Source organism: Hemicordylus capensis, chromosome 1 (genome assembly GCF_027244095.1).
Source record: "Hemicordylus capensis ecotype Gifberg chromosome 1, rHemCap1.1.pri, whole genome shotgun sequence".
Taxonomy (NCBI): domain Eukaryota; kingdom Metazoa; phylum Chordata; class Lepidosauria; order Squamata; family Cordylidae; genus Hemicordylus; species Hemicordylus capensis.
Genome location: NC_069657.1, coordinates 229,741,705 through 229,761,451, shown reverse-complemented (window position 1 = coordinate 229,761,451; position 19,747 = coordinate 229,741,705). Strand labels below are relative to the sequence as shown.

Here is a 19,747-nt window from a genome sequence, read left to right as displayed (position 1 = left end):
CCCTGCTGCAAAAATGGCTGCAGTGAGCCTCCCTGTATTCACTTCTTTTTCCTGAAGTAGCCTCCCCCATCACAGCAGTATTTCTCCTTTGATCCCCCGCACTGCAAATCTGCTTTTTTTCTCCTCCCCCCCACCACCTTCCCAGGAAATAAGTGGCCACCCATCCAAATATTTCCAGTTTTCCTTTCTGGTGCCTGCCTTTTGTCAACAGAAGAAAGTTAACATCACAATCTGAATTCAGCCTGTATTTTCCGTGATCTAAGCTTGCAAATGGTTTAACTTAAGCTAATGACATCATTATTTCTCTTTTATATTCTATTAATTTATGTGACAAAATCCTTGTCTTTGTTACAGATTCATTCTCCAAAACACATTTTTAGGGTGCATACTGAGATGTCACTTACAACTGAACAACGTCCTTGTAATATGTAGAATGAGATGGTTAAAGAATGGCAAAAAAGGTGGAATGAGGATTATAGTCTATGAACAGCATCCAGGAGTTCTAGTTTAAATGATCCAGAATAAAGACATAAGTGGTTTTAGCGATCTATCATTCATATATATATATATATATATATATATATATATATATATATATATATATACCCAAACCTACGTTTCTAGCTTAAATTATTTTATGGCTGAAATGAAGGCATTACTGCCTTGCCTTCTACAACCATTCTTCCAACTTGTGTTACTGCTTTCCCCATTCTTCTGCTCAGTGCATTGTGGTGTCCTAGAACTATCCTCCATGTTTTCTTTTCCTATTCCATGTTTCATTTGTATACAAGGCAGGGCATATTTTGCGGGTGGGGTTTGGGGTTTTTAAAAAGTTTTTTGCACATCAATACAAATCCCGTGTAAAGATTTATAGCCACTCCACCCTTGCTGGGGGGCCCCCCCACATTTTTTCCACCAGAGCCCGAACTAGCTCTCGGCGGCCCTGCGTGTAGGCTTCTCAGATGCATCTGGTGGGCCACTGTATGAAACAGGATGCTGGGCTGGGTGAGCACTGGACCATACACATAGGATACATAGGACCTTTTTTCAGCCACACAAACAAGGATTCTCAGTTTCTCTCACCTCTTTGCAATAAGGAAGCAAATGAAAATCTCCCACTCTCTCTCCCATGACAACCCTACAAAAGAATACAGTACCCAGGAGGATGGAACAGTCCCCCACTCCAAATACCTAACAAATAGGGTAGCTGCTGGCTGGGGATCAGACTTTGATTCCCAGCCAGCCCAGAGCCAAAGTGTTTGCAAAGAGTTTTTAAGAAGATAAAATAATTATTTACCTCTTGCCCTCCTAACTGTGCTTCACTGATTGCTGTACTGAAGACAAGAGAAGGACAATGTGTAGGCAAATCTCAATTAACCCACATGTCTGCAAACCCTTCCACCTTCCAAAGGGTGGGGGTGGAATTTGCATCCCAATATGGGTGTTCACTGATCATTGAAAGATATTAGGCTGGTCATTTCAAACTGGTCAAGCCAGTTATCACGTGCTTTTCTCCTGGTTATACTACTTCTAATCAGAGAATCCTAGAGTGAAAGTGTGTGCCTCCTAGGAACTTGCTTGCTGAGTTGCTACAAAGACAACACAGAACTGACTGGGTTGTTCAACTGACTGATGGACTTGAGCATACAAGCTTGCTGATGCTAATGGGCTGCTTGCTTGCAATAAAAAGGCAGCTCCTGAAGCAAAAAACAAAACAAAACAAAACAAAAAAAACCAAAGCAATGATTGGCTGATGTATTTTGGTTTTGGCAAGGTATTTTAAAAATACAAAATACCTGAAAAAATGTATGTTAGATACAACATACAAAATATTGTTCTGAAAAGTATTTTAGATACAAAATAAAAAGTATTAAAAATACATATTTTAAAATAAATGTATTTTAGATACTGCCCATCTCTGCTTGTCTGAGTCAAAATCCAGGACTCACATGATTTGGGTTGTAAGCTTTCAGGCCATGGTAATAATATTTTTTTTAAAAAACCCACACTTCTTCTTGTATTATTTACTATCTAGCTATACTACTCGATTGCCCACAGTTTACAAGGTGGTGGGAAGGAAAAGCCACCTTCTTTTGTGTGATGATGATTCTTCTTTTCAGCCATCCCTATTCTGGCAAAACCTATTAAAGATATACCCTGCAGTCAAAACTCTTGTTGACTAATATCAGTTTGCCAAGAAATTCTGCTTTTCTAACAACTGCAGGGTGTAGATGATTTGTGATTTCAACTGTAAAGGTTTCCAGAGAGGGTTAAATGTATTCTGTCACTTTCAGAATGTATTGTTTTCTACATTCTGGTATTAATGAACCCAGGGAAAGCTTCTATTATGGGTGAGGAAAATAATCACTGGCATAATTAGAAATCCTGATGCCCTTGCCCCTTTCACCCACATTTGTGACGCTGATGTGGATGGGATGGTACAGGATGCTGAACCATGTTCATGACTGACTTGAGGGGAAACCTGCTCTGTATTATTTAGTAAGATTAGTAACTGCAAACATATGTTAACGGGCAGTATTCCCCTAACTTGAGGGCCCTATTCTTGAGTCACCAGGAGTCCAATGTGTATGAGGGGAGGAAAGGTATGCAGTTGTGGGTGAAGTATAACGGTTTTCCAAAGAGTAGAACTGCTGAAAACTTCAGTGAAAAAACTGGGTTGTTGGGTCACATCTCCTAAACTACTACAAATCCATTTTCCTCAGGCTGGAATGGTTTTAGAAAGAAGGATGTCTGTAGGTTACAGATGTCAGGTTCAGAAACACAAGTTGCACAGAATTGGGTGAAGGTTTAAAGCAAATCAGGTATCGGGTGCCATGTGTGTTGCTGGTGCTGCTCTTCTCTTTCTTAAAGCTCCCACTCCTCGCTCCCAAACAGGGCTTGAACTGGTGCTCAGACCACAGTTCGAGCTCCTATTTTATACCTATCAGGCATAAAAACTATGAGCAGCTTCATATGTCACTTTCCATTTCAAGTTTGCCACAAGAGTTTTGGAACATGCACAAGCCCAACAGTCACACAAGGGCAAGGCTGCCATGGGTCATGTCATGTGAACCCACCTACTTGGGGGTTCTGCCCAACCTGTAGTTCCAGACCCATCTGTAACCAAGAAGTGAAGTGGGTTGCAGATGTCAGGTTCAGAATCACAAGTCCTCGCCCAACCAGAAGTTGGGCTTGTGTGCATTCCTGTCATATCTGGGCAGGTCAGGTGTGGTAAAAGGCACACAGTGGGAGCAGGCAAGGCAAAGTCAAACAAGCAGGAGCCAGAGAACAGTCTGGTAGGGGCAGGCAAGTCAGAGTCAAAACAGGCAAAGGGTCAGAAGCCAGGGAAACCAAGAACAGGAAGCAGGAGCAGAATCAAGGTAGGAGGACCCATATACAACAAAGTTAATTCAGCCAATAGTGGAGGCAAACTGAGGCCTTAAATACAGAGCCAGCACTGCAAGCCCACCCGAGCCTGGAATGTCTTAACGGGGCTGCACCCAATTTCTTACATGATGGCTGTGGCATAGCTGGGTGGCTGCTGGTGGGGATTGGAGCATTTCGGATTCATCCTCTGACAGAGGACACAGGCAAGGGTGTCCTAACTGGCATTTCCATTGCGGGGGGTGAGGGCCCCTCGAAGCTTGCCTCATCCTGTGAATCCTCTCAGACTGAGTCCGGCTCAGGGGCCACAACCACTTCCCCTTGAGAGCCCCTGGTTAGGGATGTGCATGGAACCGGTTTGGAGGCCCTTTATGGGCCTCCAAACTGGTTCAAAAGACGGCCAGTTCTGCCGGCTCAATGGTGTGAGTGGGGGTGCTGCTTGAAGAGCGGGGGAAGGTGCACTTACCCCTCCCTCCGCTCTTCCCCAGCTGGCGCTCCTTTTCCCCAAAGTTAATCTGGGCAGCAGCATACCTCCCTGCTGCCCTGTTGCCCCCATTGACTGGATACAACTGGAAGTATCTGACACGCCTGTACGTGCCCATGCCAGCACCCTCTTTTTGCTCCACTCAAATATGTACATTCAGTGTGGTTTCTAGGGGTGGGGGCAATGCAGAATATCTAGTAAATTTCAGGGATTATCAGGGAATAATTTCATAAATAAATTACTGTAAGAAAAGCACTTAATATGCCAAATATATATATAACAAATATTTATATACCATTTTTCAATAAAAGTTCCCAAAGTGGTTTACATAAAAATGAATGAATGAATGAATTAATGAATGAATGAAATGATAAAGTAAAGTTGTGCCGTCGAGTTGGTGTCGACTCCTGACAATGACAGCGCCATGATAGATATAAATAAATAGACTTTTGCCTATGAGAGTGCAATTTAAAAGAGATGACATGAAGTCTGAACAAAAATCTCTTTTCACATGACTTTTTCCTATACATCTTAGCCATGTGTGGGAAAGTTCTAGAAGAAACACATAACCTGGGAATATATGGACCTCCTATAACCATGCATAAAATTACGGGGTAGGTTAGCTACCTATATATTATTCTTAGTTAGTTAAAAGAGATATAAATCAACCAACTTAAAAGAAACATCCAAACACTTGACCCTCTATGTATTCTGAGGTATAGGTTTGACTGTTCACAAATTACAAGAATTGTCCAAGAAGCAAGGCAGGAAGCAAGCAAGGCAGTTTGCATCTGCCTCCTACAGGCTGACAAACAATGGGTGATGAACTTCAGCAGGCTTTTAAAGACCAGAAGTAACCCCCCCCCCCCGCTTTCTTGATGGCAGTGAAAGATGAGCCCCTCACTTTGTTAAGAATCTGCTTCTTTCTCCTTCGTTGGTCATAAGGTTGAGATGTGTTTGCAGTTGTGGTTCTTTTACACTGTGATCCTGGGGAGTGGCTCTCCAAACATATGGCAAGTGTCTTAGTAATTAGGGAGGATTTGGGGGCACGACAGCTTGTAGGGCCAGGGAGGGAAGAGGATGAAGAGGTCGTTGTTGAGCACTCTGTGGCTTCAGTAGAAGGGACTTCCCCAGACCAACTTCCCAGGGCTATTGGACTTGTGGGGACAAGGGACCAGAACCCTTTTGGGGCATCCCTACCTCCCTCTCCCAGAGCTTGGGAGCAGGGAAGCTTCCTCCAATACATCTGTGGATATGTGGAAGCTAGGAACAGGTATAGAAATTGCTCCCACACTTGGAGCCAAAGTGGGACTTGCCTGGAGCTGAGGAGTGTATGTGAAGTGAATGGGAAATTGGCTTCCACAGCCTCAGCCCAAGAGGGCCATACACACACTGAAGGCTGAAGGGTTGCCCACTGCAGAGTCTCTGTAAATAATGGATGAAGTTGCTGTGACCTCCATTCCATCAAGTCTGGTGTATCTAGTACTGCCTGCTTTGGGCCTTGTCTGGTCATTTATATCTAAAGGAAAATAACATGGAAAATTACCTTGAGTAAATTATCCAAATCAGGGGATACTGCTGTATAGCAAGTAAAAGGTGCAGCTGCATAAAGTGAAGTAAGGGCACAGTACCAGTTTTATTTCAGTAGTTACTTTACTTTCAAAAATGCTTGCAGTTTCACCTCTGAGGGGACAAATATTTCTGTACATGCTCAAACTGACCCAGGCCTCTTCAGAAAACGGGTGGGGGGGGGTGGGGGTGGGGCTTGGGGAAAGCCAAGCCAAGCCTCACGCTCACCTCTCACCTTGTCCTCCTAGCACCAAACAGCCTTCTCCACACTTCTCACTCTATCGGCCAGGCTGTTTGCAGGGATTTGCAGCTGTTCCTTCTCATTATGTTGCAGGCAGCTCCCAGCTTATTTCTTGGCAGAGCAACGCTCCCCACTCTCTCTGTTTCCCACCATGCAACTGAGCACCATGGAAGGATGTATCTTCCTGGGAATCTTCCCCAAGAATCCCTGTGGTTCTCTAAACGGATTTTCTCTGAAGGGCTCTTCTCCAAGTTAAACTGCAGGCAAGGGACAACTCCCCCTCTTGTGAGCAGGTTTCTTGAAGGAAAAAACCCATATTTGGTGGGGGGTGTCACATTTTCAGCTCAAGTCGAATGTAGGTGGAATGGAACTTCTGAGCAACTGTTTGAAGTCGTGCCTTGTGACATCACAGATGAGAATGCACTCATTGCAGATGTGTTGCATGCACTTCTTAATGAAATCGTGTTTTTTACTCATCTCCAATTGCACTCGCCTGTGTTGTGTGTGTGTGTGTGTTTTGTAATTCAGATTTCTAACCGAGTTCAATTTATGCATCCTTGAGAGTGTGCCAAACAAAAGTGTTTTATGGTTTTATTTAATCTTCCTTTGCAAATGTTCTCTCTGGGCATGGCTGCAGGTGGGGAAAACAACTATGGGCATTCTGGGAAGTCAGTTCATGTTATGACAGGAAGCACACACACACTGTCTCAAAAAATAGCAGACGGGTCACTCATAGCAATAAATGGCAGCACCCAGCCCTGTTGGCATGACCTTGGTGCTACAAAGGTGGGCGCCAAGAGGCTTCAGCTCTGAGAAGTGGGATGAGGAGTGTTTAGCTGTGAAGACAGAGGGCCTCCTCCTGCTGCTGCTACAAGTATTTATATACTGCTTTTCAACAAAAAAAATCTCAGAATGATTTGCACAGGGAAATAATACAGAAATAAAAATGGGTCCCTGTCCCCAAAGGGCTCACAATCTAGAAAAAGGTCTGCTGTTAAATACTGCTCTCTCCCACCTAGGACTGCTGGGTCCTCAGGTGGCTCATACTCCTTTAGGAAGTGCATGGAAGACAGGATTGCACCCATTAGATGGAGAAAGCCACACACGATGAAATTTGCATTCTGTGGCGTTTGAGCTACAGGAACCCTATTGGGGCCTAACCTATCTACAGAATTACATTTCTGATGCATTCGACTCACCCTGATCGTCCCCAAATACACACTCAAAATTGAAAAAAGAAGGGCTCTGCAATTACATTATGCTATTCATATCACTTTGCTTGTTTGATTCACACACGAAGTTGGAACACATGAAACGTTCCATGAAATGCATGCTTAGAAACAGCTGGGACAACCTCAGTGGGCAAGAAATGTCATGTCAGAACCGTCATTCTGACACGGTGGAGTGCTCTTTTAAGCCACATTTCCCTCCCTGTTCCATTTCTCTTTTTCTCCATACCCACATCTTAAGAGGAATAGGAGATATTAGACGCAGACAAGAAAATAATATTAATAAAATTTGGGATATGCTGCTGGGTTTAAAAACAACAACACAAACCCTCTTAGACTAGAATAAAAACTTCTTACAATTCTTCTTCTTCTTTTTTTTTTTAAATGCTTTTCCTGTTGCTACCTCTCCTGGCTTTGTATCGGCACCAGCCCAAGTTTATGTATTCTTTTCTGCCTCTGAGCGTGTAAATGGGCAGAGAGAAGTTTAAAGTAAGTTTGCAGAGTGAGCTGCAGGGAGGTCAATGCAGATCAGTTGGCAGGCTTTAATAGGATCAGGTCAGTGTAATCCTGTTTTATCCATTGTAATTCAGGCAGCCACAGAGACCCCAAACTAGAGGGGAAGGGGCTTTTCAAAAGATCAGCGGTCATACCACAAAGCCGGGGGCTGGAGCCATGACAAAAGCATGCGAGGGGATGAAGTGGCTTGAAATAAATAGATTAGAGTTCTCTATGGGCTGGGCACAGCAGGAAAAAAGAGCAACCGCGGAGGAGGCCGGCTCATTCTCTAGGGTCCGGTTTGCTTTTGCACGGCGCTACAGCATTTCCCAAGGAAAGGCGACCGTTTTTCAAAGGCGAGCATTTTCTCAGGAAAGGAGGGGAGGAGGGCAACAGGGTTGTGCCCCTATCTTGCATAATGCTGATAGAGAAACCAGAGTGTGTGTGTGTGCCGGAGAGAGTGAGATTTCTCCCTCCCGTGAAATGGTTGGAACAAAATAGTTTGAATAGCATACCGTGTACTACTATTGGTTAGATGAGACTCAGTGCCATCATTCTTTTAGATTTTACTTAAAGGGCTGGTCCCCAAAGATGACTGGTTTATAATGAACTTACTAGCTGTGGTTAAATCACTGGAACAGGCCTTGGGCATTTCCACTTCTTGTCCTTTGGGAGATAAGCCACGCTGGAACCAGGTGTGTCTAGGAGAGAGGGGACTCCTGCCCTGGCCCTTTCTTGGCGACACCTTGTCCGAGCCAGCAGCCACGCCCCCTGTGTGTGATGTCACATGGAGGGGGCGTGGCCAACACCCAGAAGGGCCTGCACGGCCCTTCGTCCTGAGTTCATTTTCCATTTTGACAATGAAGCCGGCTCGGAATAAAACCAGGCTGGAGTCCGGGGGAGGGGGAGGGGCAAGCCAGGCCGAATCTCGGGAGCTGAACAGCTCCGGTTCTTTGAACCCATCCGCCCAATTATAGCTCTGCCCCTGACTGGAACATATCAAGAGGATGAAGTTGTGCTCAATAGAAGAAGTCTGAGAGAGGTTCTTTTCTTTTCTGAATGGCAGCACCTCTGTCCTGATGCAAGATCATGTGCTCAGTTTTATAGATCCGTGTATGCGTGTAATATTTCCTTTAATTCCTTTAATAAAAGAAAAGGTGGCAGATGCATCTTTTCAGTATTAGGTTTCCATCTGGAACAATCACCTTTTTCAGATTAGGTCAATACATTTCAAGAAGCGTCTTAACTTGTGAAGATTCTGCGGCACGGGCAGCAGGGCCCAAGTCAACCTGGAAAGAACCCACCCTCCTGCCCATCGACATCTTCCCCTTAGCCCCAGATGACACCCCCACCACCACCAATCCTCTTTCAAGAAGGCAATGGCCAACTGTTGTCTCTCTGATCCTAGAAAATATAAAACGTTCTGGCACAGCACTGTCTTTAACTGTCCCTGTGTAGGAATGAGAGTATCCCTGTTTTTATGTTACACGTGATCGTCTCAAACACTGTCGTCATTCCAGCAGCAGACATCTGTGCTTTACAGAGTAACCTAAGTAACACAGTCTGATTTTACATACAGTGAAATGCTACCCCGTCCCTCAGGAACTTACACTCTTAAAATCTTGAAGAGATAAGGGGAAGAAAAGGAGAATTATAACTTCATACGCTTGGAGAAGGGATCTACAAATAGATTGGCAATTTTGCACTGCCTACCTGAGACACACGAGTCAAGGTGATCCTGTAGGGTGACTCTATCAAGCAATCAGCCTTTATTACTGACAGAGACTGACAGAAAAAAACAACTACTGTACTACTACATAAAATAATATACAATTATATACATAACCAACCAGAGCAGATGTAACAGTTTCTCACAGATACATCACTAACTCATTAAAGAGAAGTTACAATTTCTTGGGTCTACAGATAGGTTGGGAGTTTTGCCCTGAGACACACAAGAGACAAGGTGATCCTGTTGCAATAGGGTGAGTGTTGCTGTTGAAGCTTTGAAAGCTGGTTTCCAATCCCTGCTCGGTCTTAGACTCTTGTGGGGTGATCGTGAGGTCATTTCTTGATCGTGAGGTCATCCATGAACTAAGAATGGCAGGAACCTGCCTCAAATCTGGCAGGAACGAAAGGTTGCACTTTGCACGTTTGAGGTATGGCCTGAAAATGCCACTCTATTAGATGTATTAGTGACTCTAATTATACATCGGCTGCCGATTCTTCTATTCTGACTGCACACTGGAAAAGAGTTCTGTCTTTTGGAGTAAATGTTTTATGGAAGAAGTTGGTTCAGATATGGTCTTCTCACTTGTCTAGTCCCTCTGAGAACCAAGGTCTCTTGCTGTGTTGAGGAAATAAGCAATAACGAAAAGGGATGCTGCTGTTTGAATTATAGTTGCTTTTGAATGGCCCATAATATGCACAAGCAAAAGAGTTCTGTGTGACTCAGAAGGTTATACTACCCACCCAAAGGCGATCCAATTATACCAAGCAACACTGGTCTGGCGTGGAATGAACACATCAGCGGATGAGCTAAATGTCGTCAGGAAACCTCGGTTTTCCACACCTACCCACATCCTAAGAAGGTGTGGCTTTCTTATTGAATTGCTTTCAAGATGGAGACCCCTAATAACTAGAGCTTGTATTGGCTTTGCAGAATACGTCGGAATCCTTCTCGTCAGCTAGAGAGATGGCAATCAACAGCAGTTTGGTTGGTTGGCTGGTGTGCGCGCGCTTGTGTTTCTGAATGGTTAAAATAGGCAATCAATTTTTATGATGTAATTTATAATTCATACAGGTTGTCTTCATACATATGGTGTTGCTTTTGTGTGTCAGTGTTTCAGGTACTTTATTACTGTGACAGTTTGATTTGCATTCATGTTCAGTTACCCTGCTCATATTTCTCATGTTTACACCATAAGGGCCGAATATGAAGATTGATCTGGCTGCCTGCCTGCGTTGGCTTCCACCCTGTTAAGGGACATATAGAAAAGGCGCTCTCGATGGTTGCGGGCGAGAGCCACACCAAACAGAGCCGCCTCCCTCTGCCTGCTGCGAGTCCGGGGAGAACGAGGAACGCAGACCAGAGGCTGCTGAGGGGTGCCTCTTGGTGCGGGCGGGATCAGCTGCTATGCAGGCCGAAAGGAGACCGGAAGTTGCCGGCTGGCGTTCCTACTAGCAGCCTCCCCTCCTTACAGACTGCCAGGACAGCCGGCAGGTTCGCGAAGCTTGTGCGCAGTCTGAACAGAGGCCCTGAGGAAAGGCAGACGCTTGCCTGCTTTGCAGCCGGACATGTTCTGGAAAAGTAGTGGATACAAACATGCCGCCGATGTCAGCCGCTTGTGTTGTCTCCTGGGGTAACTAACAGATGACTCCGAGCGGAGCACTCCAAAGGATGCGCTTCTTCAAAGAAGCAGGCTCAGGGGGGTGCCGCGCGCACACGGGGCGTGTTTTCACGGAGACAACCCCCGGTGACCCGTTATGGGATACAAATAAATCTTCCTCTCAACCCATGTGACTTTCAAACTCCCAATCGACGAGTTTACTCCTGAGCGAGTCAATCATTTAGGATCGAGTCTAAAGCCCTTTTCCTACTGCTAAAGGGATCGGGTTTCTCCTTAGGCATAAGGATCTCTATCCTGTTTCTATCCAATCTCTAATTTCTCTAATCTCTAATCCAATCCAATTTTTTGATCTCTATCCAATAACCTGAACAAAGGTTTTTGGCATCTTATTTTGATCTAGTGTGCTTTTCCTACGAGCCAAGCAAGAAATCGCGTTTTCTTCTCGATCCCTTCCCAACCCTGGATAATTTATCTCATTTCAACTTGTGTTGGGAGGGGGGCGCTTTCCAATCGGGTCTCTCCACTGGCTGCTTCGTGAGCAGTTCTGTTCCTTTTCCTCCTATATATAATGAAATGAGCAGAACTCTTCGCATTTAGAACCAGGCTCTATCAGTTCCACATCTTTAGAGAGATGTGGCCAACAATACTTTGACTCTGTCCAGAGACAGGGCTCTGTGTACCCCAGAGGTCTGCAGTACCTTCAGTCTGCAAATCTCAACATTAATCGAAATTGAGCCAATGGCTTGGTACTCTCCACATCTCCGATGGGTCCGCACCACCTTTGGGGTTGACCTCTCATTTAAAACCCCTCCTTTATTTTTGCTAAAGGTCTCCTTCGGAGCTGAGGCCAGAGACATTCCTTCGGCCCTCGGCTCAGTCGTCAGTCTTCAGGGAGAATCATAACTGGGAAAACATAATCGGGGTGGGGTGTGTGAGGGGGAGAAAGAACTCAAGTGTCGTTTTCTCTCCCTTCCTAGTCACAAAGGGGCTCTTGTAAAACTTGTGGGCTTGCCAAAGCAATCTTCCTTCTTTCTGACAAGAGATCACTGGCAGACCCCTGGGGCACGAGGGGGCGCTTAAAAGATACAGCGCTGAGGCTTGCCAATCACAGCTGAAATAATTAAACCAATTAAGTCAATACAAACAGAAACAAGATGGAAGAGAGATCTGACCCCTTGCGGGGGGAGGGAGGGGGAGGAGGTGGCGGCCTGGGCTCCCGCCCTCCCACAGCTGTGCTTCCTCCAGAGACCCTCACCGGGAGGAGGAAATGAAGCTTAGTCCGGTGCGTTGACAACAATGCGGGGGCTTAACAACAGAGTCGTAAAGCCGTGGGGTGGGGAGGCTTCAGCTGATTTTTCTCTTCGCACTAGGGAACTAGGACAGAAGGTTGTGGGGCAGTTCTTGACCACAAGAGGCACGCGGGGCGGGGGCGGGGTTGGGGGGCACCTGGAGAAGCCAGCCCTTACTTCTTCCGAGGAGGCCCCACTTGGCCCTCGATGCGAGTGGCTGGAGATCCTCTTTGCGTGCCGCTCCCTCTCCGCCTTCTTCGGGGGGGGGGGGGAATAAATTGTTTTACACCCTTTCTTTTTTTGCACAGCAAACTTTTTGTTTACTTTTTGACAGAGCCAAGGAAAGACGATCCCTTAGGCCGAGTTTTCTCTTGCCCATAGAAGTGCAGTCACAACCTCACCACAGCCATCCTCTTTCTTCCGCGGCTGGTCGTTTTTTCCCGTGCATCCTGAAACCTGTATTAAAAGCAAGATTTGTTTTCTCCTCCCATTTTCCAAAATGGAATATTCTAAACTACCTCTTTGTGTTAAAAACGAATTTATCTAGTGCCGCAGAGCTGCGTGAAAGAGCACAGCGATTAAAGGAGTAGCGTTTATGGGGGAGATTAAAAGGAAATGCTCGAATCCAGAGCAAAACAGACGGCTACAAATGCCAGCATAGATATGTTGGCTGAAATGGGGTGATTCCTAATCCAACTTCCGCGGATGTTTTTCAGCTTGGCCCCCAGTTTTCTGGGATGGGACCGCGGGCAGTGTAATGATGTGATGTTCAAATGTAAGTGAAATTTATTGTAACAACAAATATAGGGATGTCAAAGCCCAGCTCTGGATTAAAGCAGGCAGCCAAAGGGGGGAAGTGTATTAATTTCAAACAGCATCAGAGGCCAGTGTCTATTAGCGCGAGCTATTCTTCAGGCCCCCCCATCAGAATTAATCATTGGGAGTTAATTTGAAGCGCAGACAAGTTGCTGTTAATTTAGTGCAGGGAGGATGGGATGGAATAAAAAGCTGAGGTGCTGGCCAAGCCTCTTGGGTCTCATTAATCAGCGAGCTGAGACGGCCTGGCTTGATTACAATTTGCAAAAAAATTCATTAGAGCCTGGGCGATTGACAATTTTTCTCTCTGCCTGTGATCTGACTCATTAGGCAGCCAAATGAAAGCCATGATGGTGATGATGACAGCTATCAACCCCCCTCGCTTGTTTATCTTCTTGGCTTCTGCCTCTGCCGTGGTGGCTCCCACTCCAGGGCTTTTCCTGACCCTGCCTGGATGCTGTAGCACCTCACCCCCACCCCATCCCGCTCCCTTTAAATTATTGTCTGAGGTGGGGGGGGAATCTCCCTCCCCTACACACACACTACACACAAATATTTGCTTTCCTCTCGTGCGTGCTCTTCACTCTCCCGGGTTTCTTCTTTTCTGTCGTTTTCTCCTTTCCTCCCCATCTTCCTAGGACAGGCGGAATGGAAACTCTTTCCCTGCTTTCCAAGTGTGGTGCGTGGAGCGGGGCTGGCGGGGCGGGCTGTATTCCTATCTCTTGCAGAGGGCAGAACAGGGGTCTGGCGTCTGCTGCCGCGTGGAAGGGATGCAAAACAGAGCGGGGAATCTCGTCCACTTTGCCCTGCACACGCTGCCAGGCACATTTGTCTACTTCAAATACAGCTTTAAGAGGTTTAAGAGTGACCCCTGCGGCTTATGAGCCTCGGCAACCCTTTCTTCTCTCTCATTTCAAGAGAATGGGTATTGTGGGAGCTCTGGTTTCTCTGAGGGTTGCTAGATACGCAGCTTGACGGAGATGCGAAGTATACATGCGTAGGTCAGGGTCCTGGCCGCCCCGAAGGTCAGGATTAGAACCCAGAGGCGTCTCAGAGCGCCTTCGCGGAGTCCGTTCTTGCCGATTGGCATCTGGACTGACCCCGGCTCTCCATCACCAACACTCCTATTTGCCTCGGAGGAGAAAAATTATACTCCTCTGAACTGGTGGATTTCTCTCCAAGCCTGCCAGCAGCTGATCGTTGCTGCCCACGCTCAGAGATCAGGTGCAGAACTCTGCCTGCCTGCCTGTCTGTCGGACACCGTTTCCTCCAAAACCTAAACGGATCGGAGGACTTACCTAGAAACTCTGGATTTCCCCCACCGCCTTGTCTCTTTCCCTCCCTCTCAAAGGGGAAGGCTGTGCCGGCCCTAACCTGCCTTTCCCCAGCTGCCATTCCCGGCCATTGAAACGCAATTCAAAGCCAGCCTTACCCAATGATTTAGTGAGCCTGGTAAATGTATGTCGATATTGGGACTGGCCCTCCTGTAGCGGCACTTGATTTCCTCACTGGAGTTTCAACCTGGCCTTTCTCTCCCGGGGGCACTGCTGCTTCCACCCTTCTTTAATTTGTCCACAGTCACAGCTAGTTTTAATTTTTGTTCATTGTAATTGGAAATCTAGAAATTAACGTCGGCTGTTGCCGTTCTCTTCTGAAATCGCGTGCCCTTTGTTCTGCGTTGCACCATATTACTTGTGGAGAAGTTGTCTAGAAAGTCGTCCGACTCCCGCCTCCGCTTTTTATTTGCTACTACCTCAGTGGTTCACACACACACAAACCGCCCCACTTTGCTTTCCTGCTTCACGGCCACCACATTTCCGAAGCCTAGTGCTTCGCTGCCTCTTTTGCCGACGAGGCGACTAGGCAGACACGCTTTTCCAGCCCACATCTGCAAGGTGGGCTCCGGGCTGCGGCCGTGGGGAAAGAAAGAGAACCAGGTGCCCGAGGTGACATCGGCTGACCTCGGAGCAGAGGGCTGGTGGGGCCCGCTTGGCTTTGTGTGGCGTTCTGCACGCAAGCCAGCGCTTGTGCCTCGCCCCTTCTCCAACTTGGAAGCGGCTGTTTGGGGCGGTTGCTCCTCGTGGCGGCAGCAACAGCAGCCGCCACCACGAAGTCTGGGGCAACGGGCACTTGCCCCTGTGACAATGCCCCCCCCGCCACTAAGCCCCCGGGGGTTTCCTTGGAGAGCAACCGTCCCAGGAGGGAGTGTGTTAAAGTTCCTTCTCTCGAAATTAAACGGGAGCTCTCAATGTACTGGCAATCAGAGCCGACGAAGTCCTCCGTGTTTTTAGGTGGCCAAGTGAGTGGGCTGAGGAAAAGTGCTTCCTTTTTCCAGGCAACGCGTGAATTCGCCTTCCGCAGAGCCCTCCTAACACCGTCTACACAAGAGCCACAAATTATCCTTCACCTGGATCACCTCACCCGGGTTTCCTGGGATTCCCAGGACCCGCGTGATTGAAATTCCCCGCTTGCCTTTTACAGGAGGAAGGGGGGGGTGAGGATCTCCCCACCTCCCGCCACCCCAACCGAATCCCGAGGCATAGACTAGGTGAGTAAAGGGTGGGGAGTGGGTGACTAATCCACACGAAGTGATCCTGAGCAGGAGACCCTCCTCAGATCTGTTCCTTTGCGGTGCGAAAGCAGCCCTCCCTTTTAAGATACGCTTCTGTGGTCATTTGGCCCCGCCATCCCTTTTAGCTCTCAGTTCTGGGAGGAATTCCGTACAGGAGCATCTATACAGGTTTCCCCCACACGTCTCCTCTTGCAGCTGGAGCCTAGTTTCTTGATCTTAAGCCCAGTTTTTCTACAGGTCGTTTGGACCTCTCCCCCACATAACAACCGCAGGCAGCTACGGCGCCCATTCGAGAGCATCCAAGAGGAAGCTTCCAGCAGCCACGTCCAGCCCAGCCCAGCCCCTTCACGCCTTGCACAGAAGACCGGCTCACGCCTCTGGTTTTCCCTTTTTCTTATTTTTTCCCCTTTTCTGGGTTTTTATTCACAACATGACTGTATTTCGTTTCATTTTCATAACTTAAGAAAAGTAAACTACATTGGAAATAAATTAATTCAACACAATAGAAAAAGGTCGTGCATTTAAACAAAACAAACCAGAACATGGTTTGGAATAGGCAATCAAACCGAAAGAAGGCCAGGCCCAAACAAACAAAACACCCTCCAAGGAGGAGATGGTTTTTGGCAGGAGGTGGAATGCACCTGAAGAATGTCTCCTTTACTCAGCCATCCGAGAAAATAATTAAGAAAAAAAGAAAGAAGGAACAGTTAAAGTGGCAGTTTTCTTCCCCTTTTCTCTCTCCAAAGAATCAGAAACAAGCAACCCAAAAAAGAGGGGCGATTTCAACGGGCTGCAGTTCTGGACTTGGATATACTTCTGGAATGTAAGACTTCACGTCCCTGGTCATTTGGTCCCGTCACAGTCAAAATACTGCAGCTGAGATCCAGAGCTTTAGATATAGAGTTCGGACAGTTTAATAAATTAAATATGTGCACTGTCTCTTCAAGGCTTTTGATACTCCCGCACATATTCTGGGCTTTCGGGCTTTGTTAGGCGGGAAGTTCGGGTTCTCGTTAGGAGTGCCTGGGAGCAAATTCTCATGGTAGCCCTGGTTTGAGGAAACTTTTTTTTTGCTCCAAATATTTTTGCGGGGGGGGGAGGGAGGGGCAAGATGAAAAGCGAGCTTTTCTCAGGGCCTGGCTTGTTCCAGCTGCTGATGTTGACTCCTGATGGCAAACCTGCTGACGTGGACGGGAATCGGCACCACGATCTTGGGGTTTCGGGAGGGCTCCCCTGTCTTGGAGTTGGCATTGCCGGCTTTCACCCGTTTCCATTTGGCTCGCCTGTTCTGGAACCAGATTTTGACCTGTACTTCGCTGAGTTTGAGGGCGTGCGCGATCTGAGAGCGCTCGGTCAGCGAGAGGTATTTCTTGCAGTGAAACTCCTTCTCCAGTTCCAGCAGCTGCTCGCTGGTGAAAGCCGTTCGCCGCCGCCGGTTCTTCCCTGTGGAGGTGGTGCTGTTAGGGTTGGCCGAGCTCTGGCTGCTCTCTTCCAGGCCATTGCCAGCCTCGTCCTCCTTGTGGGCCACTTGGCTGGGCAGATTGTCGTCGGAGCTGTAGTCGAGATCGCTGTCCATGGAGAAGCTTTCTTCTTTGCCTTTCGAGTCATCCTCCGCTTTGGAGTCGTCTTTCCCCGACGTTCCTCTGACTGCTCCTAAAAGGAAGCAAAACAAAGAGGAGAAGAGAAAAGGAGCTTTCCATTACTTTTCGTGCGTCTGGTGAGCCTCAAAGCAGCGCCGATTAAGGTGCCTCCTTCTCGCCTTTCTTTTTCAGACCTTTCCCACTGGAATTCCGCATGCAGAGAACCAAAACTTGGAAACGGGCGAGAGAATGAAACCCGGGGGCGGCGATCTTGGCGGGTGGGGAGGAAACTTTTCGTGAAGGCTTCTGGCAAACATCAAAGTTGCCCGGGAAGGAGAGAGTTCCACTGTAAGAATGAAACCAGCCTCAAGGTCTTGAGGCCGCTGCAAAGCTCTGAGATGTATGTACCGTGGTGGCCTAAGCTGCTGTGGGCCAGGGCCCACTTCATCGGATGCTTGCAGTGGCGGGCTCTGCCTATTAGGACCATATAGACATCTGTGAGCCTTTCGGCTGCCCCAAGACTCCTGCTAGTTTGAGCTCTAACGGATTTAATTGTGTCATGCCATTGATATGCGGGTTGGGGTTGGGTCCAAACGGGCAGCAGCAGGGGGAGGCAAGCAGGCCTGTTGCAACCCTTTCCTGGAGCTACACAACTGCCCAGCGCAAGAACTGTTCTTTCGGGGGGGGGGGGAAACCAACAAAACCAAGGTCCTCACGAGGGCAACACGCCCGGCAGGAGTGTCAAAGCCACCCTGAGAGCCTACAACAAATAAATCCACGTGAGTGTCCCAAGCCAGCCTCCTCTAATTCCGGGCAGAGTCGATGGAGAGAGGCGAGCCCTCCTCCCACCCCACCCGGACCCGCAACCCTGGCAGCTCGTTTCGGCAGGAGGGGCCCGTTCTCCGTATGAGGGAGGGCTGCTGAAATGTGGGTCTGCTGCTGGGCCCGGCAAAGCGAGGGCCTTTCGCTCTCCCGGGTGATTCTTTCTGTGGCTAGAGTGTCTCCCTCGCCCCTCCCCGCCCCCAGCGATCCCAAAGTCAGCTAGCCAATCAGGTCAGGTCAAGCACAAGCCCCCTGCGCCTTTGGGCCTCTTCAGTCAGGGCCAGCCCCGTGTCCAGGCCGCCTGCTAACTTGGTCAAAAGCCGGCTTGTTTGGTTTTACTCACCGAGGGAGGCCTGCACCGCTTCGGAGGCAGAGAAGGCCAGCAGGGAGCCCTCCTTGGCCAGGAACGCCTTGCCGTCTTCAGCTTCCGCCTGGATGCCTTCGGCCTTGTCGAAGTTGCTCTGGAGCGCCTGCGGGGCAAACTTTCGGGCCGCCTCCTGGTGCTGCGGGGAGGCCGAGAAGGTGCCGGGCAGGGTGGCCATGAGGGTGGAGGTGAGCGCCATGCCCTGCGCCAGGCTGGAGCAGAAGCTGGTGGGCAGGCTGGGGATCTGGTGATGGTGGGGGTGTGAGGGCGGCAGCGCTGGCTGGGGCAGGGCTGGCGGCGGTGGGGGGGGCGGCGGCGGCAGGACCACCGGCCTGTAGGGCATGAACATGGGGTAGCCCGTGTAGACGAAGTGGCCCGGGCTGGGCTGAGATGGGCTGCCGATGAGCGAGTCTATGCTAAAGGCAGTGCTGCTTCCCAAAGGGCGCGGCATCATCATGAGCGAGGGCTGGAAGGCTGCACTCATAGAGGCGCTGCTGGCCGGGGTGCGCGCAAGACGAGAAGCGGGACTGGCAGCGGCAGCGACGGAGCGGCTTCAAGGCCGCTAGTTGAGGGCAAAACCCAGCAGCAAAGGCGCGCAGCTGACAGCCTGGACTCGGCGCTGGTGGCGGCGGCGGGTCAGCGCTGGTTCTCCCTGGCCGCGGCCGGGAGACATCGGGACGAGCTGCCCTGTGTTCGGCTTCGCTCTTCTCTGCTCTTCCAGAGAGGCTGGCAGACCTGCCTGCTGTCGCCTGGTCCTCGCTTGCTCCCCTGCCTGGGTCCCGCGGTGAGCCAAGCGCCAAGGTCTCGCGCTCGCTCGCTCGCTTTCTCCCTCCCGGGTGCCAGCAGTACCTTTGAATCGCGCTCTTCTTTCTCATTCACATTTTGCCAGCCTTGGAACCTTCCCGGGCCCACGTGGACTGCTTCCTCCCTTGTCATTGGCTAAGGAGTGCGGGGGAGATGGAAGGGGAACGGGGTGGGGGTGCGTGGTGGAGTGTTCGGAGATGGAATGCCTGGCCCCTCCCCCTCGCGCGGAAGGGAAGGGAGCCCAAAGGAGCGCCAGTGTGTCCTCGAGCCTGGGAGTCACGCCACCGAGACCCCGAAGCCTAACGTGGGGAAGAGCCCCCTCCACCGCTGCGCTCCAGTCCCGGCTCTGCAAGCAGGGCTCATGACAAGCATAATCCCGGCCAGCCAGGCTGCCTCTGGGATCTGGGCAGGGGGCGCGGGGGAAGTGGTGTCTGTGAAGGCTGACCTCCGTGAGCCCTTTAAGCCTGCCTGCCGAGGGCGAAGCTCAGCTGTGTGTGTGTTCCTTTCTTATTTAGTAGTATGTCCCTTCCCTAAAGGAGAATGCTGTTTGCACAGGGTTCTTCGCCACTATCTTTAGCAGCGGGCTCCTTCTGCGCAAACTCTGCCTTGCAGGTCGGCCTCATCCTTTCTCCTGTCCTATTTCCGACGACTTCCATCCTTTTTCCTTTCACCACCCCCGCTCCCAGGATCGCACGATAGCAGCAGAGGGCAAGACTTCCACAGGAGGTCAGGACCTGAAGCGCTCGAG

General features: G+C 49.1%; 1 protein-coding gene across 1 annotated transcript; it reads right to left on the bottom strand.

The window, feature by feature from the left end:
- Positions 1–15,081: 15,081 nt before the first annotated feature.
- Positions 15,082–19,392, bottom strand: GBX2 (gastrulation brain homeobox 2). The gene is made up of 2 exons (XM_053299260.1): positions 18,175–19,392; positions 15,082–17,082 (listed from the first exon to the last, which is right to left on the bottom strand). The coding sequence occupies exons 1-2, from the start codon at positions 18,677–18,679 to the stop codon at positions 16,559–16,561; spliced, it is 1,029 nt and encodes a 342-aa protein (XP_053155235.1). The 5' UTR covers positions 18,680–19,392; the 3' UTR covers positions 15,082–16,558.
- Positions 19,393–19,747: the final 355 nt, after the last annotated feature.

Excerpts from the sequence above, each read along its gene's own strand:
- GBX2 (XM_053299260.1), bottom strand. The coding sequence starts at position 18,679 with ATGAGTGCAGCCTTCCAGCCCTCGCTCATGATGATGCCGCGCCCTTTG. Across the intron at positions 17,083-18,174 it reads AGCGGTGCAGGCCTCCCTCG|GAGCAGTCAGAGGAACGTCG; the intron begins GTGAGTAAAACC and ends GCTTCCTTTTAG.